Source organism: Mytilus edulis, chromosome 5 (assembly GCF_963676685.1).
Source record: "Mytilus edulis chromosome 5, xbMytEdul2.2, whole genome shotgun sequence".
Lineage (NCBI taxonomy): Eukaryota > Metazoa > Mollusca > Bivalvia > Mytilida > Mytilidae > Mytilus > Mytilus edulis.
Window position 1 is genome coordinate 97,086,099 of NC_092348.1, and position 20,314 is coordinate 97,106,412.

At 36.3% G+C, this 20,314-nt stretch overlaps 1 protein-coding gene across 10 annotated transcripts in view; it reads right to left on the bottom strand.

Moving 5' to 3' along the window:
* Positions 1 to 8,118: 8,118 nt before the first annotated feature.
* The window catches only part of LOC139524914 (MAM and LDL-receptor class A domain-containing protein 1-like), a 228,158-nt gene continuing 215,962 nt past the window's right edge, over positions 8,119 to 20,314 (bottom strand). For all 10 annotated transcript variants that reach the window (XM_071320091.1, XM_071320086.1, XM_071320088.1 and 7 more), the window contains 4 exons: positions 11,333 to 11,465; positions 9,955 to 10,136; positions 8,680 to 8,764; positions 8,119 to 8,267 (listed from right to left, as the gene is read on the bottom strand). In XM_071320091.1, the coding sequence (XP_071176192.1) occupies positions 8,254 to 8,267; positions 8,680 to 8,764; positions 9,955 to 10,136; positions 11,333 to 11,465 (414 nt within the window). In that variant the 3' untranslated portion in view covers positions 8,119 to 8,253. The remainder of the gene's footprint in view (positions 8,268 to 8,679; positions 8,765 to 9,954; positions 10,137 to 11,332; positions 11,466 to 20,314) is intronic.

The window sequence follows — 20,314 nt, forward strand, 5'->3', positions numbered from 1 at the left end:
TTTACGCCTGATATCCGTGTAATATATATACGGGCGTCACTTGACTGCAGTTGTTACATGTAATATCATTTTCAAAAACGAAAGGTAAATATGCTAGATATACTAATTGGAGTTGTAATGACATGATTAAAGCTGTAAATGTTCCCCTCGGTTACGTTTATATACATTTTGGCAATAAAGTTTATCGACAGGTTGTAGGAATTCCTATAGATACTAATTGTGCTCCTATGAATCATAGTTTATGGCCAAACTAAACAAAGACTCGTAAAGGAACTTACTTTAAATACATCAAATATAAACAGCATAGATTTAGATAGTTCAGTTTTACACGATAAACTCCATAAAAGGGACTTTTTTTTCATTCCCTATTGTTATTTTCCCTTTTTTAGGGAGGTGATATGTTTTTTGACACACTGTGTTATAGCGTTTGTATATCACTATGCTTCATTCGCTATGCCAATGTTTGCAGTGACGTTTCGTATTTCAATGAGCGTAATATATGTATTGCTGGCAAATTGTTGTCAAGTATTTCGTTACCAAAACTACTAAAAACCTTTACGAACTTTTTCCATAGATACAAAGATTTGGTTTGCACTTTTGGCTGTTCCTGCTATGGCAATTGGAAACCATGGTATTCTGATATTGATAATTGATCATAATACTCCTGGGTTCAATTGGCAATTTTGGTTATATATAAGACTTATTTGTAGATCTTACTTTGCTGAAAATTTTTTGCTGTTTACAGTTTATCTTTGTCATTAATAATATTCATGATAACTAAAAACTGCAAAATTTCTTTAAAATTACCAATTAAGTGTCAGCAACCCAACAATGGGTTATAAGATTTGTCTTATAATTTCAGGGCTGATAAAGAACACATTTAACTAGTGTCAGATTTTCTCTAAAGGCATTGGTTTTTGAGATATAAGCCAATTACTGCATTTTACACCTATATTCTATTTGTACGTAGTCATGGTGGCCATGATTTTTTAAGAAACTGAAAATAAAACAAATCTTTTATTCTTGATACCCAATGGATCATTCAGCGTAAGTTTGGTTTGAATTGGTTCACCAGATGGATAAAAATACAAATAATACAAATACAAGTGGACGTGGCCGGGTACTTGTACATCCCAACAAACAAAAAAACACCAAGTACAGATCTGAAAGTGCTCACAGTTACTGACAGCTAGTTCAAAGCCACTAACAACTAATAAAAAAATCTTGCATCTAAGACTAAATCATCAATCAGTACACATCAAATATCCAATCGATTTAGTGTAAAGACGTCATAAACAGTCAAATAAAAACATGACCTTGTGCAATGCCAAGTTACAGGTATCAACATATTGTAGATCCATGAATGTGTATATGTATATAACAATAATATTTAGTTTGCTTTTAATTTAATGATAACAAAATCAATATAAATACCAATAAAAACATTATGCAATGATCTAATTAAAGTGTTGAATTGGTAACCAGTATGTTTGATATATCGTCTTAAATCTAGAAAATGGGTTCAGAACTAAACTTTGTGACAGAAGAGATAACTTCAGGTTTCTAATTGTAACTTTCCATTTTTTTTATAGAAACATTTCAGCAGCACCTGCTTGTGGATTCTATATCCCTCAGTTGATACAATATGTCAGGTCTTGCATTTCCTTGTTTGAGAGTTGCTGGTCAGTAGTAGTATACTGCTGTTTGAAATTCACAAATAGATTGAGAGAAAACATAAGACAAGAGTTAATAGTGGGGAAGTTGAAATCCTATCATTGATATCATCAATCGCCACCATGAGATGGACGACCTTTTTACAGACACCACCATGAGTTGGTTGACCTTTTAGCAGACAACACCATGAGTTGGTTGACCTTTTTGCAGTCACTACCATGAGTTGGTTGATCTTTTTGTAGACACCACAATGAGTTGGTTGACCTTTTTGCAGACACCACCATGAGTTGGTTGACCTTTTTGCAGACACCATCATGAGTTGGTCGACCTTATTTGCAGACACCACCATGAGTTGGTTGACCTTTTTGCAGACACCACAATGAGTTGGTTGGTAATTTTACAGACACCACCATGAGTTGGTTGACCTTTTTGCAGACACCACCATGAGTTGGTTGATCTTTTTGCAGACACCATCATGAATTGGTCGTCCTTTTTTGCAGACACCACCATGAGTTGGTTGACCTTTTTGCAGACACCACCATGAGTTGGTTGACCTTTTTGCAGACACCATCATGAGTTGGTCGACCTTATTTGCAGACACCACCATGAGTTGGTTGACCTTTTTGCAGACACCACAATGAGTTGGTTGGTAATTTTACAGACACCACCATGAGTTGGTCGACCTTTTTGAAGACACCACCATGAGTTGGTTGACCTTTTTGCAGACACCACCATGAGTTGGTTGATCGTTTTACAGACACCACCATGAGTTGGTCGACCTTTTTTCTGACACAACCATGAGTTGGTTGACCTTTTTGCAGACACACACCACCATGTTTGGTCGAAATTTTTGCAGACATCATCATGAGTTGGTTGATCTTTTTGTAGTCACCACAATGAGTTGGTCGACCTTTTTGCAGACACCACCATGAGTTGGTTGATCTTTGTGCAGACACCATCATGAATTGGTCGACCTTTTTTGCAGACACCACCATGAGTTGGTTGACCTTTTTGCAGACATCACCATGAGTTGGTTGACTTTTTGCAGACACCATCATGAGTTGGTCGACCTTATTTGCAGACACCACCATGAGTTGGTTGACCCTTTTTTAGACACCACAATGAGTTGGTTGATAATTTTACAGACACCACCATGAGTTGGTCGACCTTTTTGAAGACACCACCATGAGTTGGTTGACCTTTTTGCAGACACCACCATGAGTTGGTTGATCGTTTTACAGACACCACCATGAGTTGGTCGACCTTTTTGCAGACACAACCATGAGTTGGTTGACCTTTTTGCAGACACACACCACCATGTTTGGTCGAAATTTTTGCAGACATCATCATGAGTTAGTTGATCTTTTTGTAGACAACACCATGAGTTGGTTGATCGTTTTACAGACACCACCATGAGTTGGTAGACCTTTTTGCAGACACCACCATGAGTTGGTTGACCTTTTTGCAGACACCACCATGAATGGTCGAAATTTTTGCAGACACCATCATGAGTTAGTTGATTTTTTTGCAGACACCACCATGATATATAAACTAAAAAAAAAAAATTCTTAAGAGCCTGTGTCTCTCACCTTGGTCTTTGTGCATATTAAACAAAAACACAGATGGATTCATGACAAAATCATGTTTTGGTGATGGTGATGTGTTTGTAGATCTTACTTAATTGAACATTCTTGTGTCGTGTAGATTATCGGGTAGTCTACACATTGATATCGTAAAATATCAGCCGCGAGCCACAATGTGAACCTTTTTGGCGAGTGAGCGTAGCGAACGAGCTAAAAAGTTTCACATTGTGTCGAGCGGCTGATATTTTACGATATCTATACGAAGAAAACCCGATTATCTTTTTATCGTTCTATTACTGGTCGTTTCTTTCTCCTAAATAGTTATCAAAGGTACCAGGATTATAATTTAATACGCCAGACGCGCGTTTCGTCTACATAAGACTCATCAGTGACGCTCATATCAAAATATTTATTAAGCCAAACAAGTAAAAAGTTGAAGAGCATTGAGGATCCAAAATTCCAAAAAGTTGTGCCAAATACGGCTAAGGTAATCTATGCCTGGGATAAGAAAATCCTTAGTTTTCGAAAAATTCAAAGTTTTGTTAACAGGAAATTTGTAAAAATGACCACATTATTGATATTCATGTCAACACCGAAGTGTTGACTACTGGGCTGGTGACACCCTCGGGGACGAAACGTCCACCAGCAGTGGCATCGACCCAGTGGTGTAAATAGTTATCAAAGGTACCAGGATTATAATTTAGTACGCCAGACGCGCGTTTCGTCTACATAAGACTCATCAGTGACGCTCATATCAAAATATTTATTAAGCCAAACAAGTAAAAAGTTGAAGAGCATTCTCCTCTCACATTGTGACGTCGCTGATAATGCCTGGTCTCGTTTTGAAGTCTTGATACGAGAATTACGGAACAACAGAGCAGGGTGATATAGGCGGAGGGAAGGACGATAATTACAATTATCTCAATTTATAATGAACTTGGCCCATTAGTAAAAGAGGAAAATATTTTGTTAAAATTTACAAAAATTAACAAAATTTACAAAAATTGACTATAAAGGGCAATGACTCCTTAAGGGGTCAACTGACCTTTTTGGTCATGTTGACTTATTTGTGGATCTTACTTTGCTGAACATTATTGCTGTTTACAGTTAAGAGATTACAGTTTATCTCTATCTATAATAATATTCAAAATAATAACCAAAAACAGCAAAATTTCCTTCAAAGTTTCCAATTCAAGGCAGCAACCCAACAAACAGTTGTCAGATTCATCTAAAAATTTCAGGGCAGATAGATCTTGACTTGCAAAACAATTTATCCCCCATGTCTGAATTGCTCTTAATGCTTTGGTTTCAGAGTTATAAGCCAAAATCTACATTTTACCCCTATGTTTTATTTTTAGCCATGGCGGCCATCTTGGTTGGTTGGCTGGGTCACTGCACACATTTTTCAAACTAGATACCTCAATGATGATTAAGGCCAAGTATGGTTAAATTTGGACCAGTAATTTAAGAGAAGATTTTCGTAAAAGATTAGAAAAAATTACGAAAAATTGGTAAAAAATGACTATACAGGGCAATAACTCCTTAAGGGGTCAACTGAACATTTTAGTTATGTCGACTTATTTGTAGACCTTACTTTGCTGAACATTCTTGCTGTTTACAGTTTATCTCTATCTATAATAATATTCAAGATAATAGCCAAACAAATTTGTAAGGGTTCCACGGAACCCAGTGTCTCGCCTACTTTTGCTGTTAATCGCAGACTCAACAAAAATGAGGAAAGACATCAATAAAAATTTTCCTCCCGATATTGTCTTTTGATTGAAAGAAGCATCCAAGTTTGGTAAAAAATCCAGGATAGTTTATGAATCTAATAAATGTTTTATAAACTTTAACTGCAGACTGTATGTAATGTTAACTAGAAGAAAAACTAAGTCCATTTATAAGTAAAATACGGGAAAAGTGAATTTTTTTCTTCTTCAAAATTTACTTCTGAATAATATCTTATGATCAGAAACAAACTTTTGTCTAAGTTTGGTAGGAATCCAGGATAGTTTAAGAACATTATAAAAATTTTAAAAACTTAAACCACAGAGTGAATGTTTTGTTTCTGGCAAAAAAACTAAGTCCATTTATAAGTAAAATACGGGAAAAGTGGAAATTTATTTTTACAAAATTTTCTTCTTGACACTATCTTATGATCATAAACAAGCTTCTGTCCAAGTTTGGTACAAATCATGGATAGTTTAAGAAAGTTATTAAAATTCTAAAAACTTTAACCACATAGTGAATGTAATGTTTCCTCGCAGAAAAACTAAGTTCATTTATAAGTAAAATACGGAAAAGTGGAAATTTATTTTTACAAAATTTTCTTCTTGATACTATCTTATGATCATAAACAAGCTTCTGTCCAAGTTTGGTAGAAATTCAGTATAGTTTAAGAAAGTTATTAAAATTTCAAAAACTTTAACCACAGAGTGAATATTTGTGGACGCCGCCGCCGACGACGACGACGACGCCGACGACAACGGAATGTAGGATCGCTTAGTCTCGCTTTTTCGACTACAGTTGAAGGCTCGACAAAAACGGTATAATTTCCTTAAAATTGCCAATTCAGGGGCAGCAACCCAACAACCGGTTGTCCGATTCGTCTCTAAATTTCAGGGGAGATAGGTCTTTACCTGATAAACAATTTTACCCCCGTGTCAGATTTGCTCTAAATGCTTTGGTTTCAGAGTTATAAGCCAAATTCTACATTTTACCCCTATGTTCTATTTTTAGCCATGGCGGCCATCTTGGTTGGTTGGCCTGGTCACGCCACACATTTTTTTTTTAACTAGAAACCCCAAATGATGATTGTGGCCAAGTTTGGTTTAATTTGGCCCAGTAGTTTCAGAGGAGAAATTTTTGTAAAAGCTAACGACGACGACAGACGACGACGACGGACACAAAGTAATGAGAAAAGCTCACTTGGCCCTTCGGGCCAGGTGATCTAAAAGAAGATGTGGTATGATTGCCAATGAGACAACTATACACAAAAGACCAAAATGACACAGACATTAACAACTATAGGTCACCGTACAGCCTTCAACAATGAACAAAGCCATGAGTTGGTCGACCTTTTTTGTAGACACCACCATGAGTTGGTCGACCTTTTTGCAGACATCACCATGAGTTGGTCGACCTTTTTTGTAGACACCACCATGAGTTGGTCGACCTTTTTGCAGACATCACCATGAGTTGGTCGACCTTTTTTGTAGACACCACCATGAGTTGGTCGACCTTTTTGCAGACACCACCATGAGTTGATTGACCTTTTTGCAGATACCACCATGAGTTGGTTGATTTTTTTGTAGACACCACCTAGTTCAAATAATCATGACGTCTGGCAAGGCTATTTTGATTTTTTTCTTGGACGGTTGTCGTAGGAAGGCGTCCCAGAAAAAAAATTTAAAATAGCCTTGCCAGACGTCATAATAAGTTTGACTAGACACCACCATGAGTTGGTCGACCTTTTTGCAGACACCACCATGAGTTGGTTGACTTTTCTTACAGACACCACCATGAGTTGGTTGACTTTTCTTACAGACACCACCATGAGTTGGTTGACTTTTCTTACAGACACCACCATGAGTTGGTTGACTTTTCTTAGACATCAAAATGAGTTGGTTGACTTTTCTTACAGACAACACCATGAGTTGGTTGACTTTTCTTACAGACAACACCATGAGTTGGTTGACTTTTCTAACAGACACCACCATGAGTTGGTTGACTTTTCTTACAGACAACACCATGAGTTGGTTGACTTTTTTTTACAGACACCACCATGAGTTGGTTGACTTTTATTACAGACAAGACCATAAGTTGGTTGACTTTTTTACAACCACCATGAGTTGGTTGACTTTTCTTACAGACACCACAATGAGTTGGTTGACTTTTCTTACAGACAACACCATGAGTTGGCTGACTTTTTTACAGACACCACAATGAGTTGGTTGACTTTTCTTACAGACAACACCATGAGTTGGTTGACTTTTCTTACAGACAACACCATGAGTTGGTCGACCTTTTTACAGACACCACAATGAGTTGGTTGACCTTTTTGCAGACACCACCATGAGTTGGTAGACCTTTTTACAGATACCACCATGAGTTGGTTGACTTTTCTAACAGACACCACCATGAGTTGGTTGACCTTTTTACAACCACCAAGAGTTGGTTGACTTTTCTTACAGTCAACACAATGAGTTGGTTGAGTTTTTTACAGACACCACCATGAGTTGGTTGACCTTTTAACAAACACCACCATGAGTTGGTCGACCTTTTTGCAGACAACACCATGAGTTGGTTGACTTTTTTTACAGAAACCACCATGAGTTGGTTGACTTTTCTTACAGACACCACCATGAGTTGGTTGACTTTTTTACAGACACCACCATGAGTTGGTCGACCTTTTTGCAGACACCACCATGAGTTGGTTGACTTTTCTTACAGACAACACCATGAGTTGGTTGACTTTTTTACAGACACCACCATGAGTTGGTTGACGTTTTTTACAGACACCACCATGAGTTGGTTGACCTTTTACAGACACCACCATTTCAAAGCAATTCCATCTTTGTTTTCAAGAATGACTGGATTTGTTCTTATATGAGCTACATGCTAGGTTCCATATGTCGAGCAGGATCTGTTAACCATTACATAGCATCTTCAATCATCCCTGAATTTTGTTGGTTTTTGTGTTGTGCAGTCATTTTGTTGCCCTGACATGGTAAGTTTTTTTGTTTAAACTTATGATATCAAGTGTTCCTTTGATATCTTTCCCCATTTTTAAAAAGACAAAGGATGCCAAGTAATGACAAAGCTCATACTGATTCTTTGGGGAACTTATAAAAATAAATGACATTTAAACATATTTCTATTATATTTAAAAATTTCTGACACATTATGGTACTAGTAACTGTTAATAGCACATGAATGTTATAAGTGTAAATATCACACCATCCTAGTCATGATTGTAGAGTTAATCTGTTTCTGTTTACTTTCCAGCACCTAAAAAAGAGAAAAAAAAGAGTTTATACAATTTCCCTTTAGTTATTGAGAATTGCTGTTATTTGACATACATTGTGTATATTTATACCCTAGGAAGAAAGACTAGAGGCTCCAAAAAGCCTGTGTCACTCACCTGATATTTTTGTTTACAATTGATGCATGAAATAATGCATTAGTTCAGAGATATATGCCAAAACCTGCATTTTACTCATATGTTCTATTCTTAGCTATGTTGGCCATGTTAGTTAGCAGGCCAGGTCACCGAAAACATTTTTTTAAAATAGATACCCGTATGATGGTTGTGGCTATAAAGTTGGATTAAATTGTCTTAGCAGCTTCAGAGAACATTTTTGTAAAAGATCACAAAAATTTACAAAATTGTTAAAAATTGAATTTAAAGGGCAATACTTACTAGCACATGTACCAGCATTGAGGGTGATATCATCAATAGCAATGTCACCTCTATATGAACTACCTCTGATTCCATCTATTATGATCTGAAGAAAAAAAGACAATAAAATTTCTGGCTTTAAAGATTTTTTTTGGGTGTGATATCATTGTGTGAGAGAATTTGATGTTTGCTTTACCAAGGTTCATTTGAACCCAGTTTATGAAAATACCAATGTACCAAGAAATTTTTGCAATGTTTCTAGATGCCTGACCAGAGGAAATCATAATTAAACAAAGAATCATAATTCTGTGGCCAAGTGTATCTCCATTATGTGTATAAACATCCTACATAAAAGCTGTATCCCAACACTGTAGGAGGCCCAACACACCATGATCTCTTTATACAACTAGTACCAAAAAAGTGACTTCAACTATTTGTCATTTTCAGTATATTTGAAAAAAAGAAAAATCCTGCAAGCAAGAACACTTTTATTATGAAGTGTATGAACATCCTAATAAATATTAAGGGTGTACGTCCAAAAACTGTAGGAGGAGATAGCCAGACAAACAATGTATCCTGATCTGGACAAACAGACAAAGAACATGAGTAAATTAATATGCCCATTCAACATTTTTCGCAGGGCATAAAAAAAGTATTGGATAGCTTTTCCAATGTTAACTAGAAATTCTATAGAGCCTGTGTTACTCACTATGGTATGTGTGATTATTCAACAAAGTACACTTTCAACATTGTAGAAAAGAAAAAAAATTATGACAAAAATCTCCATTTTGTTAACTTTGTATTGCTAATTATTCAGTCTGTTCAAATTCTCTCAATATTTTTTTTTATCCAGTTTGCTCAAAACATAAAAGAGGGTAAAATAAATGTTCATTTAAGGGCAATCACTCCTACATATAAATGACTGATAGTCTGTAACTATAAAGGCTGAATTTGACTTGTTAGTAGATCTTGCCTTGCCATTTATCTATCTCTTATAATTTAATGATGCAACCATCAAATCACCAATTGATTGTGTCGAAGCTTAACTTACAATATTGTTACTTTCTTACTTACTAAGTCCTTGCTATGCCTTATGGCACATAGGGCAAGGACAATATTGTTATCTCCAGTCTAATGAAGCTGACAAAAAACAAGGTCAAATTATACATTTAAAATCTGTCATTCATTGTCTGTGCTTGTGTGTACATTTGTGAATTGATGCCATGAAAATTGGTGACGTTACCCAATCAAAATGAATGTTACAAACAAAGTTGCATTAAAATACATTATACTTACAACAGGACTACTTTGTTGTGGTATGTCTATAGAAGCAGTTTTCCATATGTCTGGATCAACTTGCTCTCCTGATTTTGTCCAGATACTCGTCAGAGAAGATGATCTATCCCCAGCAAATACTTCCAATGATCCTATGCTTGATCCCTTCATATGATACTGGAAGGTGAGACACCAACTACCACCTGAAATAGTTAAAATCAGTCAACCGTGAGAAGGTTACAAAGAATGAGGGGATTATCAATATACTGTACGGGGGAAGAAAGAGGATTATCAATATACTGTACGGGGGAAGCAAGATGATTAACAATATACTGTACGGGGGCTACAAAGAAGCAAGTGGATTAACAATATACTGTACAGTGGCTACAAAGAAGCAAGTGGATTAACAATATTCTGTATGGGGGCTACAAAGAAGCAAGTGGATTAACAATATTTTGTATGGGGGCTACAAAGAAGCAAGTGGATTAACAATATACTGTATGGGAGCTACTGTACAGGGGCTACCTATATGTGTACAAAACTTTATGATAGTTGTTCCTATGTATGAATGAAGTTGCATATTGATGTAGGAAGATGTGGTATGAGTACCAATGAGACAACTCTTCATTCAAGTCACAATTATAAAAGTAAACCATTATAGGTCAGGGTACAGTCTTCAATCTAATCCGCTTGCATACCTGAAATTGATAAATTGGTGCGAAAGGACAGAAACACATTATATTGCTGCTGCAGATACTTGACACCATTGCCTGATATATATTCGAGTATCAAGTCTTTTTCACAAATATTGTACGATCAAAAGAAAATGAATAAAAAGATACTATTTGTTATTTCCGGGGCTTTTATAGCTGACTATACGGTATGGGCTTTGCTCATTGTTGAAGGCCATACAGTGACCTATAGTTGTTAATTTCTGTGTCATTTGATTTCTTGTGGAGAGTTGTCTTATTGGCATTCATACCACTTCTTTTTTATATATAAAAGTTATGGATATATCATAATTTAATAACTCATGTTTCATGCTTAAAATAACTAACAACTTCCAACTTTTTAAATAACATTACAGCAAAAAGTAGGTAAATGTTACAATGTTTGATTAGCTTGCCTAGGTATACTACCCTCCTTTAGGAATAAACTAGTTTAACAGATAACCAATCTATCTGACTGTAGGACTACACTACTACGAAAGGAGGGAAGTATACCTAACTTAATAATGACTTCACAGGTCAGCAGGCAAGCTAAACAAACATTGTTATCTTTACCTACACACTCAATGCATTTTGCTGTAATATTTAATGAGACCAGGACCCAGAAATCTCTGCATCCGTATAACATTTTTTTTTTTAATTTTCAATAAAGAAAGATAAAAGAATCGTACCATTTAAGTTAGTATTGTGAGTTGTGAGAACAGCTGTGTCTCCATTGACTCTTGGAGAGGAGGCTTCTATGTACATGTAGTAATCTCCTGTGGCTGCACCCCTTGGTCCTGTCCAAGGACTTGGGGTGGATTTCTACAAAATTATTAAAGTCTGTAACATCAGCTCCAAAAAACACCTGATACATCATATGTGTTGAATTATCTGTACACCTGATACATCATATGTGTTGAATTATCTGTACACCTGATACATCATATGTGTTGAATTATCTGTGCACCTGATACATCATATGTGTTGAATTATCTGTACACCTGATACATCATATGTGTTGAATTATCTGTACACCTGATACATCATATGTGTTGAATTATCTGTATGTAGCTCTCCAGAACAATTATTTAACTAGCACTTTTGTTCATTCTTTAAAAATCCCATTAATAAATTCATACATCATATGTGTTGAATTATCTGTACACCTGATACATCATATGTGTTGAATTATCTGTATGTAGCTCTCCAGAACAATTATTTAACTAGCACTTTTGTTCATTCTTTAAAAATCCCATTAATAAATTCAAATATTTTAAAATCTATAAAATTGAGAATAGAACTCAGTGTCTCGCCTTCTTTTGCTGTTTATCAACGTAAATGAAAAAAAAAATTATGAAAATATTTCTCAATACTATCTTTTGAAGTCCAAGTTTGGTAAAAATCCAGGATAGTTTATGAATCTTATAAATGTTTTAAAAACTTTAATTGCAGACTGTATGTAATGTTAACTGAAAAAAAGTCCATTTATAAGTAAAATACGAAAAAACAGGTACAAAATGTTAACCAAATTTCCTTCTATATACTAGCTTTTGATCATAAGCAAGCTTTTGTCCAAGTTTGGTACAAATCCAGGATAGTTTAAGAAAGTTATTTAAAAAAATTTCAAAACTTTTACCACAGAGTGAATGATATGTTTCTTTGCGGAAATACTAAGTCTGTTTATAAGTAAAATACGGAAAAACAGGAATTGTTTTTTCACAAAATTTCCCTCTGGATATTATCTTATGATCATAAACAAGCTTCTGTTCAAGTTTGGAAGAAATCCAGGTTAGTTTAAGAAAGTTATTAAAATTTCAAAAACTTTAACCACAGAATGAACATTTGTGGACACCGCCGCCACTGATGACGCCGACAGAATGTAGGATCGTTATGTCTCACTTATTAGACAAAAGTCGAAGGCTTGACAAAAATGGGAATGTGTCAAAGTGAAAAGAATCTGACCAAAGAGCAGATAACAGCTTAAGACAACCAATGGGTCTCTAATAAATTTTTAAAAGGAGATGTAAGCAGGGCTTCCAAATCAAAGAGCTGAAAGCTCTGAGGAAAAATGACGCCACTGCCTATAATATTGGGATATTTTTTATGCAAGTCTTGATTTTCACATAAAGTAATAAGTTTAACATTGCAACATGTCTGGTAAGCATATAATTGATATTCATATATGTGTGTGTGAAGTGTAAATGACAACTGACTGTTTTTTTGAGACGGGTCTAGATCACTCATCTGCTGATATGGCACCTGCTGATTTTGCACCATAAACCTGCCAATTTTACCCCTACGTAGAACAACTAAAGTTGCTTCCCTTTGTACACTAACGGGTTGTAAATTAAAAATTAATGCCATGTTACTTTATTGATTTTAAAAGTTCAATAACAGCTAGCATTAGTTATGTAAGATTGCAGGAAAGTATGATTTAAATGGTTTGTAAAATTTTAATTTACTTTTAAGAGTTTTGTCTTTTTTATAGTACATAAAATATTGATTTGGGAAACAACACATTGTATTAATCTTGCATGGATAAAAAAAAAGTGAAATGAAAGTATTTAAACTAAAAGGAGGAAATGGGGTTATGTTTTTCCTAAAATTCATTGTTTGGACACCACTAAAATAAGTTTGCCACACAATTAATATAATTTTATCTATGATTTTATAATGAATGCAAAACGATGATTTGAGTAATTTACAAGATGTAAAAAGGGGAGGATAGTCATTTTAAAATTTCACTTCGTTCACAGTGAACATAATTATCATGATAAATGTAGGGTATCCTTACACTTTCAATGTAATCATGGTGTAAATGTATTTTATAATTTGTATATATATATATATCAATACAAACAATCATTATGCATTTTATTCACATATATTTTTTATAGAGGAACCTTGATATCACTAGTGTTAATTTGCTTAATCTTTTTTTCTTGTTTTCCAAGATTTGCTTTTTTAACTGGTAACTACTCATTTTTTCAATTATTCAACATAAACTGACTCTCAATTTCGCTGTATTGACTGGATGCCCGTTGTACGACGATCTTAGAGACGAACTGTATAAGGTTTTTAACTTTGAAAACGAAAATTTTAGGCTATTGCCGAATTCCTAGAAACTTTTATTTATTTTAGCGAGTGAAAATATTAAGTGGTACAAAAATGTGTCAAAACCTGCAAACTTATTTACCAGACTCAAGCTAGCGAACAATAAGGTGAATCAAGCTAGCGAACAATATGCCGGCGAACAATAAGAAAACGCGCCAACATGATCATGCCTAAAACCCGAAGACTTGCAATAACACCAAAACGTACTTATAAATATGATGACAAATAAATAAATATGATGACAAATAATTTTCAGTAGGAAGATGAAATGTAATTCCATTTAAGCACATGCAAAGTTTAATTATTTATTCGTATTCTAAATACGACTTTTTTAAAGCCGAGGGTCTAAAATATGTTTTAGCTATTAACCCTTTCTCCTTTCTCTCTGATAAGCCTAAAGGAATGGGTTATTATCTGTATAATAATAACAATTGATAACAACGGGTAACAATAAACTAGTGTAGCGATACAAATATCTTCAAGCTTATAGAAATTATTCGATTGAAAAGAAAAGCTTATAACCATTATATTCACTTTTCGCCGAAGAACTAGCTAGGTCAGGTAAATATTCAAAAGTAAATAGTCACTCTAGTAATTTATTTATTACATACTTATAAGAAAAGCGATAAGTGTAAAAACAACACACGTCAAATAGAACGAGAACGATTTGACATAAATATTTTGGTTAATCTAAACAAAAAATTATTTAGATTTTAAAGCCTATGTAAATTTAAAACTATAATCCGTAAACATTTCCCTACGGCAAAGACCCGGATGAGGTAGGGTCGGCAAAATCCCGGATGTGGTAGGGTGACCCCAAAGTTGGGGTCGGGTGACCATACCCTCCCCCTTATTTAATTCATAGCCAAGTCCCTACAGCAAAGCTTTTAACCACACTAGGAACACTCGATAGGCAATTGCCTAAGCTTGCCTGGAACCAAAGATCCATGTGGGTAAAGTTACGGATTTTTATTTCGGAGGTCAAAAGTTGGGGTCGGGTGACCCTACCCTCCCCTTCTTTAATTCATAGCCAAGACCCTAAGACAAAGCTTTTAACCACACTATTTACACTCGATAGGCAATTGCCTAAGCTTGCCTGGACCCAAAGATCCAGGTGGGTAAAGTTACGGATTTTTTTTTGGAGGTCCAAAGTTTGGGTCGAGTGACCCTACCCTTCCCCTTCTTTAATTCATAGCCAAGACCTACGGCAAAGCTTTTAAACACACTAGGTACACTCGATAGGCAATTGTCTAACCTTGCTTAAGCTTGGGCCCAAAGATCTAGGTGGGTAAAGTTACGGATTTTTGTTTCGGAGGTCCAACGTTGGGGTCGGGTGACCCTACCCTCACCCTTCTTTAATTCATAGCCATGTCCCTACGGCAAAGCCTTTAACCACACTAGGTACACTCGATAGGCAATTGCCTAAGATTGCCTGGGACCAAAGATCCAGGTTGGTAAAGTTACGGAAATTTTGTTTAAGTCCAAAGTTGGGGTCGGGTGACCCTACCCTCCCTCTTCGTTAATTCATAGCCAAGTCCCTGCGGTAAAGCTTTTAACCACACTAGGTACACTCGATAGACAATTGCTTAAGCTTGCCTGGGCCCAAAGACCCAGGTGGGTTAAGTTTCGGAATTTTTTTTCAGAGGTCCAAAGTTGGGGTCGGGTGACCCTACCCTCCCCCTTCTTTAATTCGTAGCTAAATCCCTACGGTAAAGCTTTTAACCACACCAGGTACAATCGATAGGCAATTGCCTAAGCTTGCCTGGGCCCAAAGATCCAGGTGGGAAAAGTTACGGATTTTTTTTTTCGGAGATCCAAAGTTGGGGTCGGGTGACCCTACCCTCCCCCTTCTTTAATTCATAGTCAAATCCCTATGGCAAAGCTTTAAAACACACTAGGTACATTCGATAGGCAATTGCCTAAGCTTACCTGGGACCAAAGATCCAGGTGCGTAAAGTTTTTTTTTCGGAGGTCCAAATTTGGGGTCGGGTGACCTTATCCTTCCCCTTCTTTAATTCGTAGCCAAGTCCCTACGACAAAGCTTTTAACCACACTTAGTACACTCTATAGGCAATTGCCTAAGCTTGCCTGGGCCCAAAGATCCAGGTGGGTAAAATTACGCAATTTTTTTATTCGGAGGTCCAAAGTTGGGGTCGGTTGACCCTACCCTCCCTCTCTTTTAATTCATAGCCAAGTCCCTACGGCAAAGCTTTTAACAACACTAGGTACACTCGATAGGCAATTGTCTAAGCTTGCCTGGGCCCAAAGATCCAGGTGGGTAAAATTACGCAATTTTTTTTCGGAGGTCCAAAGTTGGGGTCGGGTGACCCTACCCTCCCCCTTCTTTAATTCATAGCCAAGTCCCTACGGCAAAGATGTTAACCACACTAGGTACACTCGATAGACAATTGCCTAAGCTTGCTTGGGCCTAAAGATGCAGGTGGATAAAATTACGCAATTTTTTTATTCGGAGGTCCAAAGTTTGGGGCGGGTGACCCTACCCTCCCCCTTATTTAATTCATAGTCAAATCCCTATGGCAAAGCTTTAAACCACACTAGTTACATTCGATAGGCAATTGCCTAAGCTTACCTGGGACCAAAGATCCAGGTGGGTTAACTTACGGATTTTTTTTTCGAAGGTCCAAAGTTGGGGTCGGGTGACACTACCCTCCCCCTTTTTTAATTCATAGCCAAGTCCCTACGGCAAAGCTTTTAACCACACTAGTTACACTCGATAGGAGGCAATTGCCTAAGCTTGCCTGGGCCCAAAGATCCAGGTAGGTAAAGGTACGGAATTTCTTTTTCGGAGGTCCAAAGTTTGAGGCGGGTGACCCTACCCTCCCCCTTCTTTAATTCATAATCAAGTCCCTACGGCAAAGCTTTAAGCCACACTAGGCACATTCGATAGGCAATTGCCTAAGCTTGCCTGGGCCGAAAGATCCAGGTGGGTTAATTTACGGATTTTTTTTTTTCGGAAATCCAAAATTGGGGTCGGGGGACCCTACCCTCCCCATTTTTTAATTCATAGCCAAGTCCTATAAACATCATAGAAAGTGTCTGTGTAGATCCTTTGCTTACTTATAACATCACCAGCTGATATGACCCCTTCATATAGACATCATAGAAAGTGTCTCTATTGATCCTTTCTTTACTTATAACATCACCTGCTGATATGACCCCTTCCTATAGACACCATAGAAAGTGTCTCTATTGATCCATTCTTTACTTATAAAATCACCTGCTGATATGACCCCTTCCTATAGACACCATAGAAAGTGTCTCTATTGATCCTTTCTTTACTTATAACATCACCTGCTGATATGACCCCTCGATATAGACACCATATAAAGTGTCCCTATTGATCCATTCTTTACTTATAACATCACCTGCTGATATAACCTCTTCATATAGACATCATAGAAAGTGTCCCTTTTGATCCTTTCTTTGTTTAAAACATCACCTGCTGATATGCCCCCTTCCTATAGACATCATAGAAAGTGTCTCTATTGATCCATTCTTTACTTATAACATCACCTGCTGATATGACCCCTTCCTATAGACACCATAGAAAGTGTCTCTATTGATCCTTTCTTTACTTACAACATCACCTGCTGATATGACCCCTTCATATAAACATTATAGAAAGTGTCTGTGTTGATCATTTGCTTGCTTATAACATCACCTGCTGAGATGACCCCTTCATATAGACACCATAGAAAGTGTCTCTATTGATCCTTTCTTTACTTATAACATCACCTGCTGATATGACCCCTTCCTTGAGGCACCATAAAAAGTGTCTCTATTGATCCTTTCTTTACTTATAACATCACCTGCCGATATGACCCCTTCCTATAGACATCATAGAAAGTGTCCCTATTGATCCTTTCATTGTTTATAACATCACCTGCTGATATGACACCTTCCTATAGACACCATAGAAAGTGTCCCTATTGATCCTTTCTTTACTTATAACATCACCTGCTGATATGACCCCTTCATATAGACACCATAGAAAGTGTCTCTGTTGATCCTTTCTTTACTTATAACATAACCTGCTGATATGACCCCTTCCTATAGACACCATAGAAAGTGTCTCTATTGATCCATTCTTTACTTATAACATCACCTGTTGATATGAATCCTTCCTATAAACACCATAGAAAGTGTCTCTATTGATCCTTTCTTTACTTATAACATCACCTGCTGATACATGTATGACCCCTTCATATAGACACCATAGAAAGTGTACCTATTGATCCATTCTTTACTTATAACATCACCTGCTGATATGACCCCTTCATATAAACATTATAGAAAGTGTCTGTGTTGATCCTTTGCTTACTTATAACATCACCTGCTGATATGACCCCTTCATATAGACACCATAGAAAGTGTCTCTATTGATCCATTCTTTACTTATAACATCACCTGCTGATATGACCTCTTCATATAGACACCATAGAAAGTGTCTCTGTTGATCTTTTCTTTACTTATAATATAACTTGCTGATATGACCCCTTCCTATAGACACCATAGTAAGTGTCCCTATTGATCCATTCTTTATTAATAACATCACCTGCTGATATGACCCCTTCAAATAAACATCATAGAAAGTGTCCCTATTGATCCATTCTTTACTTATAACATCACCTGCTGATATGACCCCTTCATATTAACATCATAGAAAGTGTCTCTATTGATCCTTTCTTTACTTATGACATCACCTGCTGCTATGACACCGTCCTATAGACAATATAGAAAGTGTCTCTACTGATCCTTTCTTTACTTATGAAATCACCTGCTGATATGACCCCTTCATATAGACACCAAAGAAAGCGTCTCTATTGAAACATTCTTTATTTATAATATCACGTGCTGTTATGACCCTTCATATAGACATCTTAGACAGTCTCTCTATTGATCCTTTCTTTGTTATAAGTAAAAAAAGGATCAATAGAGACACTTTCTATGATGTCTATATGAAGGGGTCATATCAGCAGGTGATGTTATAAGTAAAGAAAGGATCAATAGAAACACTTTCTATGGTGTCTATATGATGGTACATGTCAGCAGGTGATGCTATAAGTAAAGAAAAGATCAATAGAGACACTTGCTATGATGTCTATATGAAGGGGTCATATCAGCAGGTGATGTTATAAGTAAAGAAAGGATCAATTGAGACACTTTCTATGGTGTCTATAGGAAGGGGGCATATTAGCAGGTGATGTTATAAACAAAGAAAGGATCAATAGGGACACTTTCTATGATGTCTATATTAAGGGGTCATATCAGCAGGTGATGTTATAAGTAAAGAATGGATAAATAAAGACACTTTCTATGGTGTCTATATCGAGGGGTCATATCAGCAGGTGATGTTTTAAGTAAAGAAAGGATCAATAGAGACACTTTCTATGGTGTCTATAGGAAGGGGTCATATCAGCAGGTGATGTTATAAGTAGAGAATGGATCAATAATGACACTTTCTACGGTGTCTTTAGGAAGGGGTCATATTAGCAGGTAATGTTACAAGTAAAGAAAGGATCAATAAAGACACTTTCTATGGTGTCTATATGAAGGGGTCATATCAGCAGGTGATGTTATAAGTAAAGAAAGGATCAACAGAGACACTTTCTATGGTGTCTATTTGAAGAGGTCATATCAGCAGGTGATGTTATAAGTAAAGAATGGATTAAAAGAGACACTTTCTATGGTGTCTATATGAAGGGGTCATATCAGCAGGTCATGTTATAAGTAAGCAAAGGATCAACACAGACACTTTCAATAATGTTTATATGAAGGGGTCATATCAGCAGGTGATGTTATAAGTAAAGAATGGATCAATAGGGACACTTTCTATGATGTCTATATGAAGAGGTCATATCACCAGGTGATGTTATAAGTAAAGAATGGATCAATAGGTACACTTTCTATGATGTTTATAGGAAGGAGTCATATCAGCAGGTGATGTTATAAGTAAAGAATGGATCATTAGAGACACTTTCTATGGTGTCTATAGGAAGGGGTCATATCAGCAAATTATGTTATAAGTAAAGAAAGGATCAACAGAGACACTTTCTATGGTGTATATATGAAGAGGTCATATCAGCAGGTGATGTTATAAGTAAAGAATGGATCAATAGGTACACTTTCTATGGTGTTTACAGGAAGGAGTCATATCAGCAGGTGATGTTATAAGTAAAAAATGGGTCAATAGAGACACTTTCTATGGTGTCTATATGAAGAGGTCATATCAGCAGGTTATGTTATAAGTAAAGAATGGATCAATAGGGACACTTTCTATGATGTCTATATGAAGGGGTCATATCAACAGGTGATGTTATAAGTAAAGAATGGATCAAAAGGGACACTTTCTATGGTGTCTATAGGAAGGGGTCATATCAGCAGGTGATGTTATAAGTAAAGCATGTATCAATAGAGACACTTTTTATGGTGCCTTAAGGAAGGGGTTATATCAGCAGATGATGTTATAAGTAAAGAATGGATCAATAGGGACACTTTCTATGATGTCTATATGAAAGGGTCATATCAGCAGGTGA